At 41.6% G+C, this 23,828-nt stretch overlaps 1 protein-coding gene across 2 annotated transcripts in view; it reads right to left on the bottom strand.

The window, feature by feature from the left end:
- LOC102196863 (multidrug resistance-associated protein 5) overlaps positions 1-23,430 on the bottom strand; it is a 29,430-nt gene extending 6,000 nt beyond the window's left edge. The window contains exons 1-22 of one of the 2 annotated variants that reach the window (XM_005722862.1): positions 23,266-23,430; positions 23,049-23,095; positions 20,265-20,453; positions 19,596-19,751; positions 15,038-15,185; positions 13,975-14,208; positions 13,485-13,658; positions 12,428-12,575; positions 11,342-11,490; positions 10,820-10,927; positions 9,777-10,121; positions 9,505-9,576; positions 9,178-9,302; positions 9,013-9,085; positions 8,656-8,859; positions 8,281-8,406; positions 7,852-7,963; positions 7,571-7,755; positions 7,039-7,185; positions 6,055-6,184; positions 5,571-5,724; positions 183-311 (exon numbers count right to left, since the gene is read on the bottom strand). In XM_005722862.1, coding sequence (XP_005722919.1) covers positions 183-311; positions 5,571-5,724; positions 6,055-6,184; positions 7,039-7,185; positions 7,571-7,755; positions 7,852-7,963; positions 8,281-8,406; positions 8,656-8,859; positions 9,013-9,085; positions 9,178-9,302; positions 9,505-9,576; positions 9,777-10,121; positions 10,820-10,927; positions 11,342-11,490; positions 12,428-12,575; positions 13,485-13,658; positions 13,975-14,208; positions 15,038-15,185; positions 19,596-19,751; positions 20,265-20,443 — 3,098 coding nt within the window. In that variant the 5' untranslated portion in view covers positions 20,444-20,453; positions 23,049-23,095; positions 23,266-23,430. The remainder of the gene's footprint in view (positions 1-182; positions 312-5,570; positions 5,725-6,054; positions 6,185-7,038; positions 7,186-7,570; positions 7,756-7,851; positions 7,964-8,280; positions 8,407-8,655; positions 8,860-9,012; positions 9,086-9,177; positions 9,303-9,504; positions 9,577-9,776; positions 10,122-10,819; positions 10,928-11,341; positions 11,491-12,427; positions 12,576-13,484; positions 13,659-13,974; positions 14,209-15,037; positions 15,186-19,595; positions 19,752-20,264; positions 20,454-23,048; positions 23,096-23,265) is intronic. The other variant, XM_005722863.1, reaches the window with a different exon arrangement.
- Positions 23,431-23,828: the final 398 nt, after the last annotated feature.

Raw genomic sequence — 23,828 nt, 5'->3', positions numbered from 1 at the left:
AGAAAGAGAGATACCGTAAACTAATTTCAGCCAGAGTAGAAGCAAGCAGAGCTCTGCACTCTCCTGCTTGCTGAGGTATGGGCTCTGGTATGTTTACTAACAGAGGAGCAAACTCAAAAACTACAAGAAGAGATAAGATGAAATGAAAGTTTAATGATGCCCGTAGCTAGCCTTGTACTCACCTTTGGAGGAAATCGTGCCCTCTTCCATAGGCATGGATGGTGGAGAGGCCTTGAAGGCTGCTGGTGATGTGAGAGGTGAATGGTGATTGGCTGATATTCTCCAGGCGCTTTAGCTCACGAAGCAGTACCCTGCAAGCGAACAATGAAAATCATACATTGAACTTCCATGAAATTCACATTTTTATTTAAAATACATAGCTCAGTATTGATGTTACTCTGAGCCGTTTCCACTGTGTATACATCACAGAAGCAGATATATTAGAAACACATTAGAACTCATTTATGTTGTGATTTGCAGCCCTAAATGGTTATGAAAATCCTAATGAGTCAGCACACTGCAGAACTGTAAAGCCTCCACTCATCTTAGTCTCATTTGAATGAAAATTGTAAGGCATTGTGAGAAAGTGCGCTCTAGCACGTGCGGGGTAAATGGTTCAAATGGATTACATTCAACTGGAAATCACAAAAGACGAGCCGGAGTACGTGCAAAAGAGACAATTTTATGAAACACGAGAGTAATGTTTGTTTTGACAACCAACGCACGTATGTTATATTTCAGTTAAATTGACAGTGCAGCTTTCAGCCACATTTTTACTTTACATGCACTGGCCTCTATTTCGGAGGGAAAACTGACGCACGTTAATACCGAAACACGAGTGAGGAGTGAAGGAATGGAGAACGCATCAGCTTTAACGATCCAAGAGCGCTGCAGACAAATCATGATGAAATGACGGGCAGAGACGGATCGGCACATGGTCCAAAACATGGCACCAGTTTTTCTTACTTCCCCACCGTTTCCCTCTATCTGATGCTTGTGCAACATTATGAGCAGTGTTTCATACACACAGACAGCCAGACATCAGACTCGCCATTCGAGACAAAGTGTCGGGGAGAGAGTTATACTGACAAAGGTGTGGTGTCTTCCTATTTTTAGATGCCAAGACTGAACGAACGGTACATGGGAATTACACATCTCCTATGAATCATTCAGTTTTCTCATAAAAAGCTGCGAAGAGAGACGGAAGGAACATGACACTTCCTCGCTTCGAGGCTGTGATCCAGACAAACATGTTTATGCCCTGGGCTGCTCCGTCTCAGAATTCAATAAAAAGCTGCTTTAGAAGTGGGTAATATCAATGCGAGATCTAGGTTGATGTAACATCCATAAATATCTCGGGATGTCGTGACTTTGTCAGATACAGCATTTCGCCCTGTTCAACAGCATTGCCAAGGGTCATCACTACCTTCCAGTGACAGGTGGGGATCATCTCTTCCTTCTGGGTCTCTGTTGTTTACTCAGAATTCATCACTAATTCCTGCACTACCCATAAATAAAATGTTTCTTTAAAGATGACTGAAGATGCTTAGTGATTTATTAATCACTCGAGAGACAAAAATGGTGTCAAGTCTGATTAAAGTAATCAAGAATTCCAGTTTAAAAATATCAAGCGGTACATACAGAGACTGGGAGGGAAAGTTTCAAATGTCTGAGCTCCCTGAAACTAAATCCACCTCCAAACATAATCATAGCTACTGTATATCAGTTTATCTTATATTTGTCATTATGATACAAGTCTAAAAGTCAAAAACACTCATAGTTTTATGTGTTTAAATCTAAATGTGCTTTCAGATTTCACATCGGAGCAGCAATAACACAGAGACTCGTGAGCTTCTTGAGCTCACTGATAGAGGAAATAACAATATGCTCTGGTTATTTCCCGAGACTCCGGCGAGCTGTTGTTTCCCTGTGTGGTTTCACCTATATTGCACAACTGCTGAAAAAAATATATAAAATGACTAAGTGCATTTGCAAAATTTACTATGGAACAGATCAGTTCAGATAAAGATTATCACAGTACTTCTTTCCATGGTATTTACCTTTAGCAGTCTCTCTCTGTGGTCCAAAGTGACTCCATATTAAACACTACAGATTAGAGCATGTTTTAAATAAGTGGAGAAGATTTTAACTGGCGGCTTGTTTGTGTTTGTGTTTTACTTTTGCACCTTGTTACATAATTTCTTTGTGCAAACAACTGTACAATGACAATAAAAGTTCTCAGTCTGAATAATGGCAAATGGCCTGTATTTGTGTAGCGCTTTACTTGGTCCTAAGGACCCCAAAGCGCTTTACACAATCATCCACCCATTCACACACTCACACACTGGTGATTGCCAGCTACATTGTAGCCACAGCCACCCTGGGGCGCACTGACAGAGGCGAGGCTGCCGGACACTGGCGCCACCGGGCCCTCTGACCACCACCAGTAGGCAACGGGTGAAGTGTCTCGCCCAAGGACACAACGACCGAGACTGTCGGAGCCGGGGTTCGAACCGGCAACCTTCCAATTACAAGACGAACTCCCAACTCTTGAGCCACGATCGCCCCAGTAAGTGCAGTAGTGAGTTAAATATTTTTGGATTAGCAGTTCTCAAGAGTTGTACCAGACTTTCCCCCAGACTGAATGATCCCTGCTCATATTCGTGTATGGGAAGAATGTCTTAGGCAATAGTTTTCCAGGCTTTCTGAAAGCCTTTCAAAGTTAATCTTTGGCTGTTTTTTTACTCCACACATTTTCAGTCTAGTCCTTGTACCTGATCATCTTCAGAGGAATATGTTGACCTATGAATCATTCACGCATAAAAAGGCAACAAACTCAAAGGAAGAACCAGTGTTGTGTGTACACCTAACAGACAATCAACGATAGAACCAATTTTAAATTCTGCCTTTTGATATGTCGTTATTTGCAGCTTGCTATGTTATGTGACAAAAGAAATGGCAAGCCCGGGGATCATCTTCAGCAGATGAAAGTTGTGTCCTTAATAAATAGGAAAAAAAGCCAGAAAAGGCTTGACATAGGACCTGAGAGATACATCTGTCCCTTCAGCTTATCTACTGTTTGTCGAAGCCTCATCAGAAATGGTCACAGTGGAGGCTTCGCTGTCAAGAAGCCATTCTTAAAAAGGGCAAACAGGGAGAAACACCGAGGTTTGCTAAATTACACAAGAACTGGACTGAAAGTGAGTGACAAAAGGTCTTATGGAGTGAGGAATCCAAATTTGACATTTTTGGTTCAAATCATTGTCAAATTGCACAGAGGAGGTCAGGAGAGTGGTACAACAGCGAGTGTCTACAGCTATCTGTAAAACAGTGATGGTGTTGGGAAATTATGAATGCAGAAAGTAGTATATAAGTATATTCACTGACAATTATTAGCCCGAAGCAGCTTACCACTAAGTTCAACCATCACAAGTACGTGACAAGGCCTTTCCCTAACAGAAAACGAAAACTTATTCAATCGTTTAAGCCTCAAAGAGGCCTTTGAAGTCTTTGAAAAGGCCTTTGAAAAGGAGACATGACAGAGACATGTAGCTTTTACAAAATGTCATCACTCTAAGGGTCTAAATTTCAAACTATTTCACACACAGAAGAGTAGACAGTTTGATTTATTTTCATGTATTTTTGGTTTTACTTCAGTCACTCGTGATGTTTTGATGAGCAGTTCTCAAGAAAGCTGCAACCCACAATCTGCCAGCTCTGCATGGCCACATTTTAAAAAGGAACAAACAAACACACACACAGGTCTGTTTTCAAATCTTGGTGGGGACATCTAATTGACATAATGCTTTCCCTAACGGCTCACCCTAACCATCAAAAATGAATGCCTAACCCTAACTGATTGTAACCCTGACACTAAAACCACATTTTGAGTCTCACAAATGCCTTCAAATTCATAAGGATGGGATATTGTCCCCATAAAGTCTGCTGGTCCTCACAAGTATAGTAACATTCCAATATTTGGTCCCCACTGGGGTGATTAGATCCAAACTGACTAAACTAAGCGTAAGGCAAAGAGTATGTTTGTGTACAAGAACTTGAGCCACATGACAAATGCTAAGAGCAAGTCTTAAATTTTGATATATCTAACCTAAACTTTGTGCACTGTGTCATATTCCCTCAGTGCAAAAATGGGAAAAGTAAAACAAAACAGGAAAAGAGCCAAAAGGCTTTGAGAATCACCAGCTTTCCTCCATTCTCAAGTAATTTCTCAGTCCTTGTTATAGCTGGATTTAATTTTCTTTATCGAAGCATCCATCAGGCTTAAAGAAAATCTGCTTAACTTTGCTTTCTTCACTGCTGTCAGATAAAGGCTGGACTTTAGAAAAGTGTCTCTCTTAAAACTTGAGAGACACTAAAAACGAAGGGTATTGTTTCAATCTGTGGACCAGAACTAAACGAGAGGAGAACTAAACAAAAGAAAACAAAAATGCAGGTGTTCTGATTAGTTCTAACTTATCACCCCAACTTTGACGATCTACGGTGGGCTTTTTGCCTGTGTTAGCTCTGTGTGTTAAGCCTCACCTTTACTGCATGCACTTCACTCTTATCAACTCCATGTAGAGAAAATAAGAGGCAGCTGTCAGTTAAAAATACAACTCATAGGGGAAAGCAACTTACTGCTCTCCAATTACTTTGCATTGCATGACGGTATCTCCTTGTCAGTTCCGCTTGCTTTGAAAAAAAAGACTTTAAGCATCTGTGTGGTGGGATGAACCACCAAGAGACTAGCGGACCCGTAACTTTTGTAAACTTATGAAGGCAGGAAAAACTGTGTGATCATGACTCTTGGTATGGCTGCATGTGGAGCATGTTTTTAGTGTACACAAATCACACTTTTAGCACATAGTTGATACAATCTTTCAAAAGTGGATACTCTGGGGTCAATAATTTGAGGGACCATACAGTATTAGCTACTTGAATTTTCAGAATTTCCATTATGTCCATATCTATCATAGAAAACAGCTCTTTTACTAAAAACTGGATGAATTATAGAGGTTTTACTCTTGATTTTTTAAGTTTTAGACTAAAATAAAGTCACATGAAGGCTCTTTACCCTTGGCTCAGCTCAATCATGTTGGCACACTTCATTCATCCATGGAAGCATACACCAGATACTGGGTGAGAGGTTTTGCCAACAGCCACTTTAGAATGACGAGTTAAAATGACAAGCAGAGAATCTTCTTGCTTGGCAGCCACTGTGCTCCCAAGCTGTTCTACTAGTTAACTCATGTTATAAACCTAACTATCTATCAAGTTAGCTAGTCAACGCTGAATCCCAAGTTGAGTTTCAAAGCCATGATCACAACTGCATTCACAGACACATTGTTAATCGTCACGCATTTATCCAAACCCAGATGGATGCATCATGGGGTACTTGGGGTTCAATATTAGTTACAGTGAAATTTATTGCTTTTCATAAAAAGCTTAAGTCATTTTGTCTGTATGGAGCAATTTCACAGTATGGAGCTGACCATTCTACATTGTCTGCATTATAGTCTTGGACAAAATAACAAAAGCCAAGATTAGGACGAGAGTGTTGAATGTCTGACCTGGAAAGACGATTGACAATGTAGAGAAAGCCTCCCAGAGGCAGGACTGAAATGAGGAACCAGGGGAAGACAATGCCCACCATTCCCAAGCAAAGCAGCACCAGGGACAGGTTCTGCAGGAGCATCTCAGCTTGCATGGTGAGACGCACATCCACTGTGGAGATAAAGTACATCAGATGCACTGTGTAGAGTCTCTCTAGGTCCCACTAAGTGTCTTTTGTCAGGGGAAAATCTATGAGCGGCAAAAAAACAGCAGAGTCTGCGAAAATATTAAACCCAACCACCCAAAGAAACAACAGCTCACAAATCAACATGTCAAGCAAAGACACCAGTGAAGTGCATAACAGAGAGCCACTCACTAGGGAAAACGCTCCATGTCAAATCACACTGTGTCTTTGCACTACACCTTGTCAACCAGGGTGACTTCACTGACTGAAAGGTCTCCTGGGGGAAAGGCTCACAGTCAAGACAAATCAAGACTCACCCTCGTCCATGTCCCTAGAGAAGCGGGTCAGGATACGACCCAGAGGTGTTGTATCAAAAAAGTGCATAGGGCAATGGAGGATCCGGCTGAACAGCTTGTCGTGGAGCACGGAGGCAGCCTTCACGGTGCACTGTCAACACAGACGACACATGTTGTGCTTGAACACGAGACCTGACACGTGTAAACAACAACCGTATGGACACATTCATTGCTTGGATAAACAGACAGTTGGAGTGAAACTGTCTGTTAGTCGACACAGTTTTAAACCTCAAAGCACAGCGGGTACAGTGGAACACATATGTTGCCCGAGTGTTATAAATGCTACATATGCTATGCATGTGCACAGTGGTGGGTAGCTGTCATGCACAGAGTAGTGCTGTCAAATCTTCATTTATGATGAGTTTCCGGGAGGCTGACATAAAAGGTCATGACCTACTGCGCATGAGACATTTCAACAATTGGACAGAAATTACTTGTGGCAGCAGAGAACAAATTAATTCTATTAATGGAATATTTAACACTCACAAAGATCTCATCACAGCTAGAGGTAAAAAAAAGATTAGCCATCTTTGAAAAATTTGCAATTTTAAGTGGCACACATTAACGTGGGGACCTAACCTCTGCAGTGCAGTGTCAGGATGGGTTAGCTTGAAAACGAGGATGCACACTCGAGGGGATGCTGAAATACACGAGCGTGCACGCACACACACAGACGCACACTCACACGCTCTTTCTCTCTGCTTCTTTGTCTCCGTTTCTCATAAAGAAACAGACTGATATGCATGCAGCCACTGTATGAGTTGTGAGACAGGACAGTGGACAGATAAGCTGACTTGTCCTGCAAGCACTGGATCCATAAGAGCACGAACAAATGACAGTGTAGACGTCCAAGCAGGAGCGCTGTCTGGATATAAGGTACACATTTTACTCAATTTTAAAGTTCATCAGTGGTTAAGAGGACAAACGTGAAAGAAAGGGGCTTACCTTCACAAACACCAACCCTCTGATTGTCTTCAGCAACAACACAGCTCCCATGGAGATGATGTAAACAGTTGAATAGTACCGAATATGAGGGTTGAGTCTCATGCTGTTGCTCGCTATTGTTTCATTCACCGAGATTAATGATGTGTTCTGAGGGCAGATGGAGCAACAAATTACAGGCTGACAAAAAAAATCTTTCTTTCCCCATTTGGTCTCTAATGAAATTGAGAAAAGCACACTTTGGATCACAAAAAAAAGGCATGAAAATCAGTCCGTTGGGTGGTGTTTGCCATTCCAAGCACATTTCTCAACAGCAGCCACCAACTGCTTAGCTGCACATCTGTTTCTTTACTGCTCACTCTTGTTTTTAATTAAGTTTACCAAGGTGCTGTTACTTTTTTAATCATGCACATCCAGATTAATGCTCAGTCGGCTGCCACACTCATCCAAACACACTAGTTATTTTTCTTTTGGGAGTCAAACACACACCACTGAGAATCCTGTATTATAGAAAACTAGAGTCATCTACACTCACCCCGCTGCCCTGTCTGATCCAGTGGCTCAGCCACCAGTTACTGAAAGCTAGGCTGCCTGTGGTGGAAACAAAGAAGAAGATGTTGATGACGAAGACTACTGGGCCTCCCGCTGCTTTGATGTAGGCTCCGTAAACAGACCACGGGACTGAACCAGAGCCTTTCTCTTCAGCTTTCATCAATGGTTCTAAATATAAAAGCCAGAAAAGAAGTTACTTATGAACCATTCTCATGGAAAACAGCGATTTACATGAGAAGCATGAAAACGGGCAGAGTTTCTCACCTCCTTTCTTGCTTTCCATCTTTGGGCTGACCTCGGCAACATCAGTGGCACTGTCAGCCTTATTTCCACCTACCCTCTGCTCTTTGTTTTTTAGTTTCTCTTTCACCAGATTCTGAGAGTAAAAAAGGGGAGTGGGGGAAGAGTTTTGACACATGTCACCAGCAGAAATCACAACGGCCATAGCAATGGCATTGTGGACATTATTAAAACAGAGATATCGGTGACATGGTCTTTAGCAGCTCACCAGTAAATCCCTGCACACATAAATAATAAAAGCCTTTGTATGCATTAACATTTCCTTGCTACAGGGCCTGCCTTTCTGGGCTTATGAATTATTCAGCTTGTAATGTTCAGTTTTATTGTGTCGTGAGGGCAAAGATGCCTTATTCAAAAGAGTTGGCTTTGCTCCTCGTGCGCCCCTGGCCTTACCTCCTGTTGCATGCTGTTGAATAGCATGGCATAGTTGCGGTCTTTACCAATTAGCTGCACATGGGTACCGTGCTCAGCAATCTGGCCGTCCTTCATAAGAATAACAACATCGCACTCAGGAAGATACTAAAAGATAAATGCATGAAAGAGGCAAAAGAGCAAGATATTAATTTTGCAGACATTCTGTGGATTTTTGAAGGTTTAAACTTTTTATTAATTGATCGCTGGAGCTTTTCCAACAAAGAAGCAACATTTCTCATGGTTGAAAAAGCAAGAAAGACTCAGTTCGACAGAAAGGACTGAAATATTCTAAAAGAGCAGAAACTGCAAAAGGATGTTGATGGAAATTATTGGAATTTCACAGGTGATACTTACCTGCAGCTGATGTGTTACAAAGAGTATGGTTTTGCCTTTAGCGGCCCCCAGAATGGCTTTACTGAAGATATGGGAGCCCACACAGGCATCAACAGCACTGAGAGGGTCATCCAGGAGAAGAATGGGCCGCTCACTGTAGAGTGCACGCGCCAGGCTCACTCGCTGACGCTGCCCTCCACTCAGGTTGGCACCCCTCTCGCCAATCTAAAAAGAGAAAATAAAAATACATTTTGCACAAAACTCTCCTCGTGCTGAGGCTGAATTAAATTTATTGCATAAAATGAAACTGCTGGGCATGATATTTGAGAAATCGATGTTTTCGGAGCTGACATTTTGTTAAAAAGAAGCAACAGATACCTCTGTCATGTCTCCATATGGGAGCTCTGCAATGTCTGGGAGTAAACAGCACGCCTCCAGCACTGCACTGTATCTAATGTCGAAACAAATATGCAAAGTTAGGGATAAATTTGCAGGTTTAGCGCTTTTTTACTTATAACACGGTTATACAGTACTTATTCTTACTTGTCTGGGTTATACTTATTTCCAAACAAGATATTTTCCTTGAGAGAATCATTTAGGATCCAGGCTTGTTGGGACACATATGCGAAGCCACCGCTGACAGCAACTTTTCCTTCTAACAGAGTCATCTAAAACACAAAGGCAGAAGGTAGGGAGCAGAGAAAACAGTTGAAAAAGTCCTTTTCAGATTGCAGGTTATACTGTGACATTGTGTGTGACTGAAAACTTCAGCAAGAAAAGCTGTCCTTGTTGTTATTCATGAGTTATTCTGGGTTATCTGAAGAGGAAATCTAAAGTGAGCATCTAGTTGAGCATTCACTCGAATCTCACCTGTCCCAGCAGAGCAGACAGAAGAGAGCTCTTTCCACTCCCGACACCTCCACAGATTCCAACCAGCGACCCCTAGTAGCAGTGGCAAAATAGAGAACATTCTCTAATGCTACCAAAGTAGCCTTGCAGGAATCACTGTTTAAAATGATCTTTACTTTATACCCTTTTGTCATGTTTAATATGAGTATTCACCACTGTAAGTAACATGTATGGAAGGACTACAACTGAGAAAAAGCACAATTAATCGACTTGATATGTGTTTGTGGTGTTACCTTCTTTATACGCAGGTTAATTTGGTGCAGGGTCTTGTGCAGTGGGGGGCGTATGCTTTGAGTGGAGGAGACGGTGCTTTGTGGACTCTCCTGCTCCATATTTGTGAGGAGACTTTGCACATTGGGGTTTTCCTTGTTTCCTTTGCCATCCTCTGTGGAGATGTACAAGCTAAGCTTTTCCCTTCGCAGCACATGCTTCATTACTCCTCGCTTCTTGGGAGCCGGGTTTGGTTTTTTGCCTTTTGCCTTTTCCCAAGCCAGCGTGGCAACCTGAAATTCTACGGCGTTGCCAGGATCCTCCATTTTTTCTACAACCTCCTCTCTGTCATCCATCGTGAAGAGCCTCTGTGGAGTCAAACGTAGTGGGATAGATTATAGACAACACGCATTGTGATGACCAGTTTAATAGTTACTTAAATATTTTAGTGCTTGAAAAACAAAAGTGCAGTTTAATCCTTTTTTAAAAACATGTGGTAAACAGGTTAAGTACTACGAAAACGGAAAAAATAAAGAAACGACTGTAAATAAAAAAAAATACAGAAAACCCAAGGATAAATCTAATGATCAGAAGGTCGGGGGTTCAAATCCACTGAACGGCTACCCTGAGGTACCGCTGGGCAAGGTACCGTCCCTACACACTGCTCTCCAGTCACTGAATTGGTGGCTGCCCACTGCTTCACTGACTGATTGGGTTAAATGCAGAGAGTAATTTCACTACAGGGGATTAATAAAGTATATATTTTTAAAAAAAAAGCTTTTTACTTAGCTTTGTATTTATCACGTGTTTGGAAAACAGCAAAAAATGTCAGATGTGATACGTGAATAGGCTAAAAACTGCTTCCCCACTGACACACTATGTGACCTCTAAAAAAAGGTACTTATTCTGAGAAGTGATATGGATTATTAAGTTCATGTATGCTTTATCAACCTTGACATCTTAAAATACTATTAAGACATGAAGACATCAACAGCTACATCACTATTCTTTACATGAAACATGATCATTTATCCACTTTTACAAGACACCAGTCCGTCTTTCTCACCTGAAATCTTTTGACTGCAACAGAAGCCTCTGATAGTGACCTCACCGCCAGTGGTGTGACTCTCAGGGCAAAGGTCATAGCATTGAAAACTGCAACCACAGTGAAAGCCTGAGGTGGGATGTGTAGAGATGGAGACAGTTATACTCAATAATGTATTTATATTCATGAAGTTTGACTTTAAAATGTGTATATGTGCTCGTCATGACCACAGACTTGGTGGGCATCTTAAAAGTTACACGATTTAAATAAATATGCAGTCAACATGCTGACTACGGATGGGTGACAAATTATAGGAAAACCACACCATAGTGCTTCAGTTTTGGACAACATTGATTAATGATTTAGCCAGTGGACCATCCGTGCCCCAATATGTCCCTTAGATTTTTTTGTCTTGTTGCCATTTTGATGTGAAAATCAGAATCCTCTGGGCTCAGTACTTTTCTACATACCACAAAGCATAATTGTCATTCATGTTTTTCCTATTTTCTTGTCACACACCGGTAGATTTTTATATATAAATACCTCAGCTGCGGTTAGGTCATAACCTAAGGCCATATGTAAGGAGAAAGTGCAGACGCTTGCGAGCACCATAATGACAGGAGACAATCCCACTGTTATGCTTTGGACGTTCCCGGCCCTCTCTAGTATGCTCCTCTCTTCTAACCGCACTTCTGTCGAGGAGATCAGAAAGACAGAGATGATAAATAACCAAGGACAGACACAAAGAATGCGAATGTGACGTAAGGGTCGAGTGAAAGTGTTGGCCAGCCAATCCACACCACAATCAGAGTCACTCACCAAAATAGCAAGCACACAAAAATAGATACAAGAGAGGACAAGAGACTCGCTCTTCAAAGGGGCTCCAAAAGCTGGTGATCCTTGAAAACTTTTCAAGTCCAATTCCTGAATGTTGACCCTCTCGTCTATGTTTGTATGTCCCGTTTGCACGGGCTCGTTTAGTCACTTCATTGTCCTTATTCCCCATTGGGATGTGTGTGTTCTTGCATAAACTACAAAGGAGGAGTCATCGGCACAATTGCTGACTGTAAATTTGGAATGACATTGTAACTCTTAAGACTCATTCACCAATGAATGCCAATTAATTATTGTTATTATAGCAGGTAATCACAAGACAGCAATTAAAGTGAGACCCAGCTGGCTAATTTGGAGCAGATTAAATAGGGAAAATGATGCTTATCCATGACCTAGAGCAAGGACCTCATGAGAAAAGGCCATCGCTTAGTCATGAATAAGTAGAGCAGCCTTGACAGCCATTTAAGGTATCATAGGGCCCCAAACACTTTGCAAATTAATCTTGAAGCGCAGGGATTGAAAGTGCCTTTGATTATAGACAATGGCACACTTAAACAGGGCAGGTTAATGGAAATGGATTAAGGGGCAGGGTTATCATGCCAGTTTGCTACGAGGACAAGCCTACTTTTAGGTGATAAACTGCTCATTTAGTGACTAATTTGCATGAGTAAAAGATGTTCAAGTGAAGTGGCACTTTATTCTCAAAAATGCTGACCTGCACAAAGTTCTCAGGTCTTCACCACATTCAAGAAATGAGCATTGGATATATTGCTGAGTCACATGACTGCCACTCACTGCGAATGTTTTTTGCAAAGGCATCTTCCCAACAATACATCTTGATGAACTTTATGCAGCCCAAGATCTCGTTCATCAGCCTCACGCGCTGGTCGCTGACTGCCACACACTTCTTGCGGAAATATGCCGTCAACCTCGATGCAAGCATCTGTCCAGACAGGAACGGGGGAAATGATGACAGGAGAAATAAGTGGCGGGGGAGGAAATGAAAGCAGACATAATCACATTAACTGTGCTGCAGGCCTGTCCCGGAGACCAGAGTGATAAACGCCTTCCCCATCAATAGCAGGGTCTCTAGCTGTCAGACTACAGCTCAGACTGAGTGTAATTTGAAAACAACAGTTAGAAAGTTGACAGGCGACTGATAGCCACAGAGTTATGATGCTTTTAAAAAGTGTCTGTTTGGCTCTCCAATAATCTAAATTAACTTAAAGACTTTAATGATGTTACGATTTCTGTCTTCAACTAAGAATGAATCAGCAATAATAAACTCTCTGCTGAGTAATCTTTGGTAAAACTTTTTGAAACTGCTATAATTACATTATCTTAAAGCGGACCTATTACCTCATTTTCTCTCATATCGATGAACTGTCATACTGATGGACGCTCATATTAAACATCACCAAAATTTTAAATCAGGTCAATTTATGTACACGTACTCCACATGAGCCAAAAAGCTTCAGTCTGCCCTAAACGCTCCATTTCAATTTCTTCTGCTGCTGGATTTGTTTGTCAAAGAGAGCAGATATTCCTAATACGGTCATCTAAAGCACACCACTCTGTCTTTAAAAAAAAGTTGGCTTACAGGGAGGATGGGAGAAAAGGAGAAAAACAGCTTGCTTCAGACAGAGAAGGAATAGAGGTGCTGCAACGAGGCACAGCACAAGATATATGAGCAGTTTTTTGAACTGTGACTCATGCAAGTCTAGCAGAGTCCAGGAATAAAAAATAAGGAGCCGGAAATCAGCATAAAAGGTCCACTTTAAAAAGAATGACAGACAGACAACCATGTTTTCCATTCTTTGCCTCTGGTTAGATGTTATAGTGAAAGTCGTACCATGACAGGGTAAATGATGATGAAAATGGATGACCCCATCAGAGCCGTGGGGCCCAGGAAGAATGCAGTGTAAGATAGACCCAGTATTCCCACAAGTGGCCCTCCAGCCAGAAGGCAGCCCACACACACTGCTTCATAGAGCCGCTGGCCATCACTGGAGCAGATGTTGATCAGCTAGGTAGAGAGAGACAGTGATTTACATGAAGCACTGCTTCAAAATTCCTCCAAATATTACTACAAAAACAGTTTTATGAACACAGTTATCCTTATTCCCACATTCACTTGTTGGACAATGATTCCTCTTAAGCTGAGTAATGACTAATCTTAGACAGCCTCCCCTCCCTCAGGCTATGGGATTTGTCGAAATCTAAGCAGGACTGGTGTAAGAGCAGAAATTAAATCCATCTCAATCATCTGCATGTGGTGCCCTGCAGCGAGGGATGATTTCTTTAATATGAAGAGGAGTTCCCTCCAGGGTTACAACACCTACCTCGCCCGGACTGATGTCTTTAGTGCTGCGCAGGCGGAGGATCTTGTGGAAGGCCAGGGTAAGAGTGGCCCCACGGAGGCGTGCTGCAGTGCGGTAATTGACGGCCCACATGAGTCCCAGAGACCAGGAGCGCATCAGTTCCATGAGGAAGAGCCCGGCTGCCAGAGACAGGCCATACCACACAGAGCTCTCTGAGCTCTGGGAATACTCCAGCAGAGATTTAACCAGGATAGCCTGCCCACATGGAGTGACAGAAAGGAAAGAGTGAGGAAAGAAGGAAAGCACAGAGAAAAAAAACAAGGACAGAGATAACGTAGGAGACAGAATAAAAACAAGCAGAAACAGGAAATATTTCATATACAACTTGATTAAAAGTGGACAAAATAAAATATGACAAAATGCATTTTTAAGCAATATTTTTGCTCGCCTGGATAAGTAAAATTAGTCAGTAGAAAGAATACATACAACATTGCTTTGTCATTAAATGCACTAAAGAGGAAAAAATCACATAAGAATGTGCGACAAATGCGTCATTGTCTAAGAACTAAATCCAGTTAATGCTATTAGTTGTGGGTACAGGAATCACACAGTATGCACATAAGACATCAAAAGAAACAGCTTGGAGCAAAAGGAACAATGAAAGTCACTCAGACATGCCGCAGACTTAGAACTTCAAACATCATTACCCTTCAGTTTTCTGATAAGGAATGTTTAGAAATATTCACACTTTGAGTTTGTTCTGCGACAATCATCTGAGAGCTGTTTTGGCAGGGAATCTAAAGCTACAAGTGTGCCACATAAAAAGCCCCGCGCATATCTGGACCAAAGTGTGACTGGGTACAAAACAGCTAATCTATGGTATTAATATGACTCTCAGTATCTAAGGCTTTGTAATCTCCCAGTATGTTTTCATTTCAATTTCCAGACCAGCATGAAACAGGATAAAGTGATTTTCTGAAAATACATGGACTTGAGGCTCCAAGCCAGCGACCATGCTGAAAGGCGTTTTAGCTGAATCAGCAAAAAAATATAAAAGGCAAAGAAGGATTTAGACTGTACTCACAGCCCCAACAAAGCCGGCCACCATTGTGAGAAGCAGGGAGAATACGGCCACCAGCGTACGGGTTTGGCAGAACCTCCAGAAGACTCTTGTCAGGGATGCCCCCTCTCGCCCGCTTCGTTTGAGCTCCTCGTGCCACAAATGTTCAAGCCTGGAACCAAAACCCAGGATCACAAATAGTGACAAACTATAGGAGTGCACAGTTCAGCCAAACATGAGTCCATTCTCACTAAACTAAATATATATAACTCTCTAACGGCTCCCCCTTTGTTCACGCATCAGTGCTATCCAATGTGGTGGTAAAGAGCCCAAAAGTTTCTTGGATATTTTTTTCTTTAATTGGATAAAATCAGCACTTCCCAAAATAGAGGATAAAAACAGTATAGAAGGCAATCAATGCAATCAAAAACCCCCAACGACAACTGAAGATAGCTAGGGTGATAATAGTATAAAGGTGACCTACAATATACAATCACGCTTCACATAATCGCACTGAGAAAGGTACCACCAAACATGTTAAAGATGTGCTAATGCACTTTTATTGCTGTATAATGCCATTTGAAGTGGGTAAATATCTTGTTGGCCAAATGCATCACGGCTAATGACTCTATAAAGCAGCAGTCGAGCAGCTGCAGAAAGTAATTAACGCCCTAACGACTTTATTAAAAACGTATCAGAGATAGACACAACATTATACCCGCTACACTCTTGCACGGCCTGGTAATTGCTACTTGAAGTCAAATGGTGCTAAATCTAAGGAATTGCAATTATTTGCACTCCAAATGCTGCAGAGACACAGTTTGATTCACAGAAAGTTAGACTAGTGTTCCTAAATCCAATCAAAGAACCAAGCGAGGAATAGCAAATTAAACTGGAAGAGATTTTTTTAAGCACCCCCCCATTACTGTCCAAAATGAATATACAACTGTGGTCAGAAGATTACAGATAATTTGGGAGTTTTAATGATTTTAATGAGTTTGAACTGTTCTTTTTCCACGGTGGAACGATTTTAAAGCATTACTTTAGAAAGCAAGAACTGGTTGCACAAGTATGAGTTTATAATGGATTTAATCCACACGGGGACAAAAGTATACATACAGGCTACAATGTGCACATACAAAATATGCACACATTTGTGTGACAGGACTGGCCAATATTCAAAACAATGAGAAAGTCCAAGGAACTCAGTCAAGATCTATGAAGGGAAATTGTAGATTTACACGAGCGGGGGAGGTCTCTCTGAGCCATTTCTAAACAGCTGCCATCATATTTATATGCACGATGAGCACATGCAAACTTCTGATCGCACAAATCCAAAGTCATGTGTATTTAGAAATACCATATTAGAGCTCATGTGCGTACATGTACCTACATATAAATGAAAAGGAGGAGAGCAGGGCAACAGTGCGGGCTGTAAAGCAGGAATTATTTGCTTTCGAACAGGAGTGAAATGTTCCTGACAGCCATCGTTTCAGCATGCCAGATGGCACACAAAGCTGATGTTGCAGGAGTGTGTTTGAACAGCACACAGCATTCAAGGTTCGCACCTCACTGAGCAACCAACAAGTGTCAACTCTCCCAGGGCGCCTTTCCAATTTCCCGTGCTGTGCTTTTGCATCTCCATTCTGTAAATGTTCTTGCTATGTAAACTGTGACAGACACCCACCCAGTGGCTTTGTGCTCTTTTGCTGCTTCCTGTGTCTGCTTCTTTTTAACATACACAAAGCAGCACAAAAACTCTCAGCCCTGAGCCACGATCTTTAAACAGAACAAGCATTACTGGCAACCTACGCAGTTGTCACCAGATACAAGAGTGAACTTCCTCAAATAGTCGCTCTCCTTTTTACTGCTGAGTCACAGCAGCAATGGAAAAAAACACTGGTTTTACTTTCCCTGAGTAGCACAAATAATAAGCTTAATGTAAAACATTTAGGTTCATTCATAGAATCAGAGCGTCTTTACGAGGCATTTCCCAAGCTGTAGCTTGGCCTTTTATCTCACGGTCTGCCCCAGCCCGGCTCCTGTCAGTGACAGCTAATGGATGAGACAGGGAGACACTGTGCATTGCAGGTACACACTTAATGCCATTATTGTCTAAGAGAGGCACAAATTCTCACGGTAATCTGTAATCCCAGCCTTTCTTAGCAACACTCCCCTGCCTTTATCCCATCACATCGTTCCTGTATTGTAAACAGACACAGGATGTTCATCAGTTAAGTCTCAAGGTATAGCTTAACTATGTGCTGCACAAACACACAAAACGGTACATAATTATGAATACTAAAACGACAGCATAACAGCTGTATCACTCCAAAAACCCTGACTAATAACACTGAATGAAACGTGAACTTGCATTTTCCGTTTTCGTCACAATTAATCTCACTAGGTTTAACAAAAGGGCTTCTCGATATTTGTTTTAAAAAGACAACCCTGTCCCACGAGACTGAAACAGGCTTGTACAGTTACATATCATATCAGTGGAATCCATCCTCAAACAGCTCCACAGGATACTCTGGACAAATAACACAATCTCAGCTCAGGGTTGCAGCACAAAGAGAATCTACTTGTACAAGTGACCGAAGCACATTTTAACCAAGAATGGATTAGCAACTCTCCTCCACAACTTCACTAGATGTTAATTAGCAATTTGAATATTTGAAAATTAGTAACTTCATTTTCACTCCTTCAGCTAAAGCATCAGAGCATATAATGAAGATGCCAGTCATGTGCAGTGAGCTGACTGCATGTTACTTAAAATGATGACACTGGCATTACTCAACACTTATAAAGAAACCAGGCAGCACGGTGGCACGGTGGTTAGCACTGTTGCTGCACAGCAAGAAGGTCCTGAGTTCAACTCCACCATCAGGTCTTTCTGTGTGGAGTTTGCATGTTCTCCACATGTTTGCGTGGGTTCTCTCTGGTACTCCGGCTTCCTCCCACCGTCCAAAGACATGCAGCTTGTGGGGATAGGTTAATTGGATAATCTAAATTGTCACTAGTGTGAATGGTTGTCTGTCCCTGTGTGTTGGCCCTGCGACAGACTGGTGACCTGTCCAGGGTGTACCCCGCCTCTCGCCCTATGACAGCTGGGATAGGCTCCAGCGCCCCCCACGACTCGAAAAAACTGTATAAATTAATGTTGTTACACCGAACCAAAAAAAAAGGGTAACTCTGTTATTCATTTCTTGTTGAGAGACAGGGCCGATGTTAGTGCCAAAAAGGGGCTGTTCAGGCTGCCTGCCAGGCTTCATTTGGGTTCATTTATGTCTGTGCCCTCTCGACTGTCCTTGTGGTACCGGTGCCTTTTGAAATCCATTTTACAGACCATCCAGTTAATCTATGCTATAGGTTAGGCTACTAAAACTGTAGTTTTGTGCATATGTATCAACCTATAATGCAGCCATTTGCAAATCTCATGAATCCATATTTTATTTGCAGCTGGTTGTAGAAAACATATCAACTACTTGAACTGAGAAAATGTGCCAATTCACAAAAAAGTATTAGCTTATTTTGAATTCGACGGCAGCAGCACGTCTCAAAAGAGTCGGGGAGGGGTCAACAAAAGGTTAGAAGAGTAAGTGGCGCTAAAAAGAGAAGGCTCAATAACACGACTAGTTATACAAAGAGCAAAGACAGGCAAAGTTTCCAACATCTAATATATGAATGGAAATCACAATGTTCATTGACTAACTGGACAAGCATTTCTCAGTTATACATCTGAACAATTTGTTTTACACTGGGAAATATTGGTCAGCTCTGTGACGCCCTGTAGACCTGGTATTGTTTTTGAACATCTATAACTACATTGTACTGACCAGTCGAAACCTTCCTGCTTGGTCAAAGTTGTTTCTCTTGTTTCTTTTTTTCCTTTGTATATATGTTGCATATGTAGTCTTGGATGTTAATAATAATACAAAGAAGAAGAAAAGATGAAGAAAAAGAAAATGGCAGATCCATTTAACAGGAGTTTGTTCTTCAGTAGTTTCCAACACTCTGTCTGTGACCCTCATTCTCACTCTCTTTGTTAATGACGACATAAATCTTGAATAAGGCTATAATTTTGTGCAATGATGCTGCAAATTTTAGTAAATGCTGTTTCATAAAGGAGTGAACAGCACATTTGATGCTGGGTAAATACAGCCAGCTAGATATACTAGCCTGTATTTACCGCAGTGCTATGCTACACAGATGACTGATTTAAAATAATTCCCAGATTGTTGACTGTAAAGAAAGAAAGTTTGGCTCATCAAAACTCAATATTAATATGTTATACAACATGCAGTGTCTGTGTAAACAGCATATTACAGTTTTGCTTTGTGATTTCACTCAAAAGTCCCTTTTTTTAAAGAGGGGACAGTTCCCATATATTAAATTTCTCTGTTATAAAGAAAACGTAAAAATCTAACACCGTCAAATAACTCCCACCTCACCTTTTTATTTCATGCCTCACCAGGTTCCAGTATTGTGGGAATACTGTGTTTCAACAATAAATAGACTCTTCCTAACACCGCAGGTCCCTTTCATCAGGCAAACCTCAGCTTTGGCACAATTACCTCACCTTTGGCAGTTGACTGCAGAGGCTTCGTGGCAAGACAGTCCCCACACATCATCTATAGACAAGCTGGACGCCTTGTAGGCTTTCACTGCCAGCGGCGAGAGCCAGTGCAGAGTCATAAATGAGAAGAGGCCAGCATTATCGACTGGATGCTGGTGCCTGGAATAGAGTGGAAGACGAGGAAATAGGTGAGATGTATAAAAGCACAGGTACACACACAGAGGCTCTATGCTGGGGGAACAGACAGACATAGGTTTTCTGAGAAATAATCGGCGCCTTTGACTCGCCAGAGTCAATGAAAGGTGAATCATGCCGGCTGTGTTTGGATAGTAATTTACACGCTCTTCACAGAAATCTAAGAGTGCAGCGAAAAGAAAAAGAAGTTGTGGGGGGGGGGGTATCAGTGGGTATATGCTCAGACATGGCACTGTGCTGCTGGAGGATATGTTGCAAGCCCTTATCATGGCCTCAGGCTACACCCGAATAGTCAGCACATTAGGGAGGGGCCAAACAGAGCAAATGTGTACTCCAGAGTCTGTGTGTATCTTCACACTTCAACATACAACAACATCTTCACACTGCAGGAGCTTAAAACCGTCTCTGCCTTTATGTTCTCATTCATCTCTCTCGCTACCAGAGTCATCAAATACAATTAAAGTCGATTTTGTTTACTTGTGCCTTATCCTGAAGGGCTTTAAAAGCTGAAGGCTTTTCCTGTAGCGTCCTGGCCTCTTTGGCCCCCTCTCCAATGAAGCCTCTGCTTCCTCTTCCTCCAGTTCTGGCAGCGGTTGCAGAGAGGGCAGTGACAGACCCTCTACACACCCGGCTGCTTCCAGTGCACCAGGGAACATGTTGGGCCCTCTGAGGAGAAAAGAGCATTGTGAAAGCCATTGTACAACTATTTCTATTTATTTACACCAAGTTGTTACATATGAAAGAGACACAGTAACTGATCAATAGTACAAAACCCCCAAACATTGTTATATAATATCTCCAGACACAGTAATTCGTTTTTGTGCACTGTAGTACACATTTCGTTTTTGCTTGTATCACTCACACTCTACATGCCACTCTGCTGAGTCCTGATGTTTCTTAGAGGACAACAGTAGCTTTAAAATGATGTCACATGTAAGCATGATATCTGCATTTAAAATATGTTTTTAAACTCAGATTATGATTAATTTTCAAAAACAAACATCTAGTAAGTAATTTGAGGGGGTTTTCAGACCTAAGCTTATTTAGTTTCACAGAGGAAATGACTCATTTATTAATGTGTACTCTGGTGCTCGTCAGGACTTTGTACTTAAATTTATTTCACTTTTTTCTAGTAGACAACTCTTTGACAGAGGCAGAAAGAATTCTTAACACAATCACTGAGGGAGATTCAGACATAGATCTTTCAGAAGATGAGAGTCATATGAGCCAAATAGGAGAGGGTGAAAACCCAGGAGGAGCCAGACAAACATTATCAAGATGCAGTGGCGGATGTAATGGAGAACGACACAGGGTCAGCTGGAATCTGCCGTCATCCTATCTGGTCCAAAACCAGCATATAGGAGAATCAGGAATTTTTGATTTTGAGTGAAAAAAAGTACGGGTAACGTGCAGAAATGTCTTCCAGTAAATTGATTTAACTTATAAAGATGGTGTAAATGTGTTGTAAGTGAACTATATCGGATATTGGAGTATCTAAATTTTATTTTGCTAAATAATTTTCCATTATCTTCGGTTTATGACTTTGTTGGAAGAATGCAGAATTGGAGATGAGAGAGCACTAATGACACTTAATGACTGGAGCCCACAGCAGTATTTCCAGCAGTAAAAACTAATTCAGGACTTGTCCTTGTTGACCAACCAGCGTATGGTACAGGATTCAGGGTGTCGTTTAAACACAGCACCAGAAGAAACCAATAGCTTTTTAGGAATCTCAGTGTACATTGCATGCCAATGCACTGGGCTGCCAAAATAAGAGTCGCAGTTATGGCTGGTTCCATGACATGTGGTCATTTCTACAAGATCAGGTCTTCGCTGAAAGTGGTCGATGAGCTGCCAGAAAATGAGGAAAAAAAAGGATCTCCTGGGGAAAGTCAGACCACTTCTAAAGAGAGTCCTTCAAGGTTGCCTCAATCTGCCCAGGCCAACAAAGGTCTGTATGATGAACAGGGACAAATATATGAACAAGACCTGAATAATACCAGTGATGAAGAGTTCTCTCTAGAAATCAAGAAAAGGACTGAATTTTGTTAGTTTCACATTCGTGATCAATGAACTCCCCTTGTGCACTGTAGTGCACATGTTGTTACAATTTAATAAAATTAGTTAAAAACAAAATTGGTTTTGCAATGTGTTTTTTACCAACCCAACACTTGATTTCTATGGAAAAAATCAAAATACCTTTTTTCCATATAAATCTCAGGAGAATATAACATATGTTAATGTTTGAGGATTTTGTTAGCAGTTTTGCTTGATTATAGCATTATCAAAACCTCTGGAGTTTCCTTATGGCTTATAACATATGGTGAGTGTTTTGCTGAATCGTCCCCTGAGACACACCTAGGCTCGAGAATCACCTTGCTCATAGGTCACAGCCCCTCTCTGGTGTACAACTAAAGTGCTTATCTATTTAAAGACAACCTGCCAGCATCCCCAGGAGCTCGGGAATAGACATCTGAGCTGTCGGTGTGTCCACACACCGTCACTGATCCCTTGTATGGCAAACCTCCATGACAAGGTCAGCTTGACCTGTGCCAAGAGACTCACCAGAGACCGTGGTAGATAGTGAGATTCAATACAGTGCATACCGAAGGTGCATAACAGAGTTGCATAACAAAAAGTAACAACATGTTGTAACTCCTAATGTAAAAGTATGATGTGAACCTAACTCTGAGTTCAGGAAAAACAGAAAAAAAAGTCCTCCATGCCCCAGTCATGTGAAGTTTGTCATATGGCTGTGAAGTTTCAAAGCTCTCTTTAGGGGAAAGGCTGCACGCTTTTAGTTTCAAATATAAACCTTTGCAGCCTGCATTCAAAGAGCTCCTGGAGCAAAACAAAGAAGGTTCAGACTAAATATGCTGGATAGTTGCTTAACTTGTTAGTCAGGTTTCAGCTGGGACAACAAAATCATAAACATGCATGAGAGAAGTCATTTTGCAGCTTTCATTTTACCAAAACATAAACACATCAAGTTCACATATCAACTAAAAAGTAGCAAAGACACAAAGAAAAGTAGAAATTAGAGGCAGAGAAGTTAATAACTGGAGTTACGGTAAACATAATGTCTGATATTAGGATAGACACACTTACACACTTTGCCGTCCCTTAAATTCCTTGATGACTTTATCAAAAATCAATACTTTTAAAACGCATTTAATTATAGAGATCCCGCAGAAGATCATATGTTCCTGTTACTGGTGTGGAAACAGAGGGATTCATTTATGTTTTCACTGTGACACTTACTTTTAAGTCCTCCTTGGTCAGGTCAGTACAGATCTCAGATGTTGTGCCTATAAGCAAGAACCAGAGAAGAAGAAGATTCTAACGACCATGGTATCTCTTCTCTAACTTTTGTCATTTCATTAAAGTCTAAACTCCGCACAGACACATCTTCCTCATCTGCGGAGCTGCGCTCGGATGAATACACGTTTAGGAAACATGGGAAACTTTAGCGCCTCACGTGTATGAAATGCGTGCTGCTTTCTCCCGGCATTAACTGAAGCTACCTCCTTTTGCCGTCACACGGAGCCCCGAGGGGAGAGGAATTCCCGATAACGCTCTTATGTCACACGGTCTCCACCAACCGCTGACAGAGCTTAGCGGTCACCCTAGCAACGGGGATAACAACGAGGAAGTGCACACAGCAGGGAGGGGCGGGTCCACAGAGGATATTTTTAAACAGGCGGAAGAAGGCTGCATTTTAATTGGTTGCTACGTTGTTAGGCATTGGGAGGGCCGCTCTGCTGTGATTGGTTATATTTGGCTCGCCCGGTTCTCGTTACCGCTCAAAGTGCACCATACATACTGTCCGTCCCTTCATCGGAAGGCTTTCTTTGCACAATCATCAAAATGTAGACAGTTTTCTAATGGATCATTCGGCGCCCGCATGAGCTTCAAATGACTTTCATTTTTTTAAAAGTCCAGGTTAGAGAAATGTCCTAGAGAGATAATAAATATAATAAAGAAATAATATGTGTGAGTGACCCCATCAGGTATTTCTCACTTTTTCAGAAGGGAATGGGC

Source organism: Pundamilia nyererei, unplaced genomic scaffold (assembly GCF_000239375.1).
Source record: "Pundamilia nyererei isolate P.nyererei 1_Seehausen unplaced genomic scaffold, PunNye1.0 scaffold00008, whole genome shotgun sequence".
Classification (NCBI taxonomy): domain Eukaryota; kingdom Metazoa; phylum Chordata; class Actinopteri; order Cichliformes; family Cichlidae; genus Pundamilia; species Pundamilia nyererei.
Note: the sequence above shows the minus strand (reverse complement) of the source record. Positions and strands in the feature narration are given on the sequence as shown.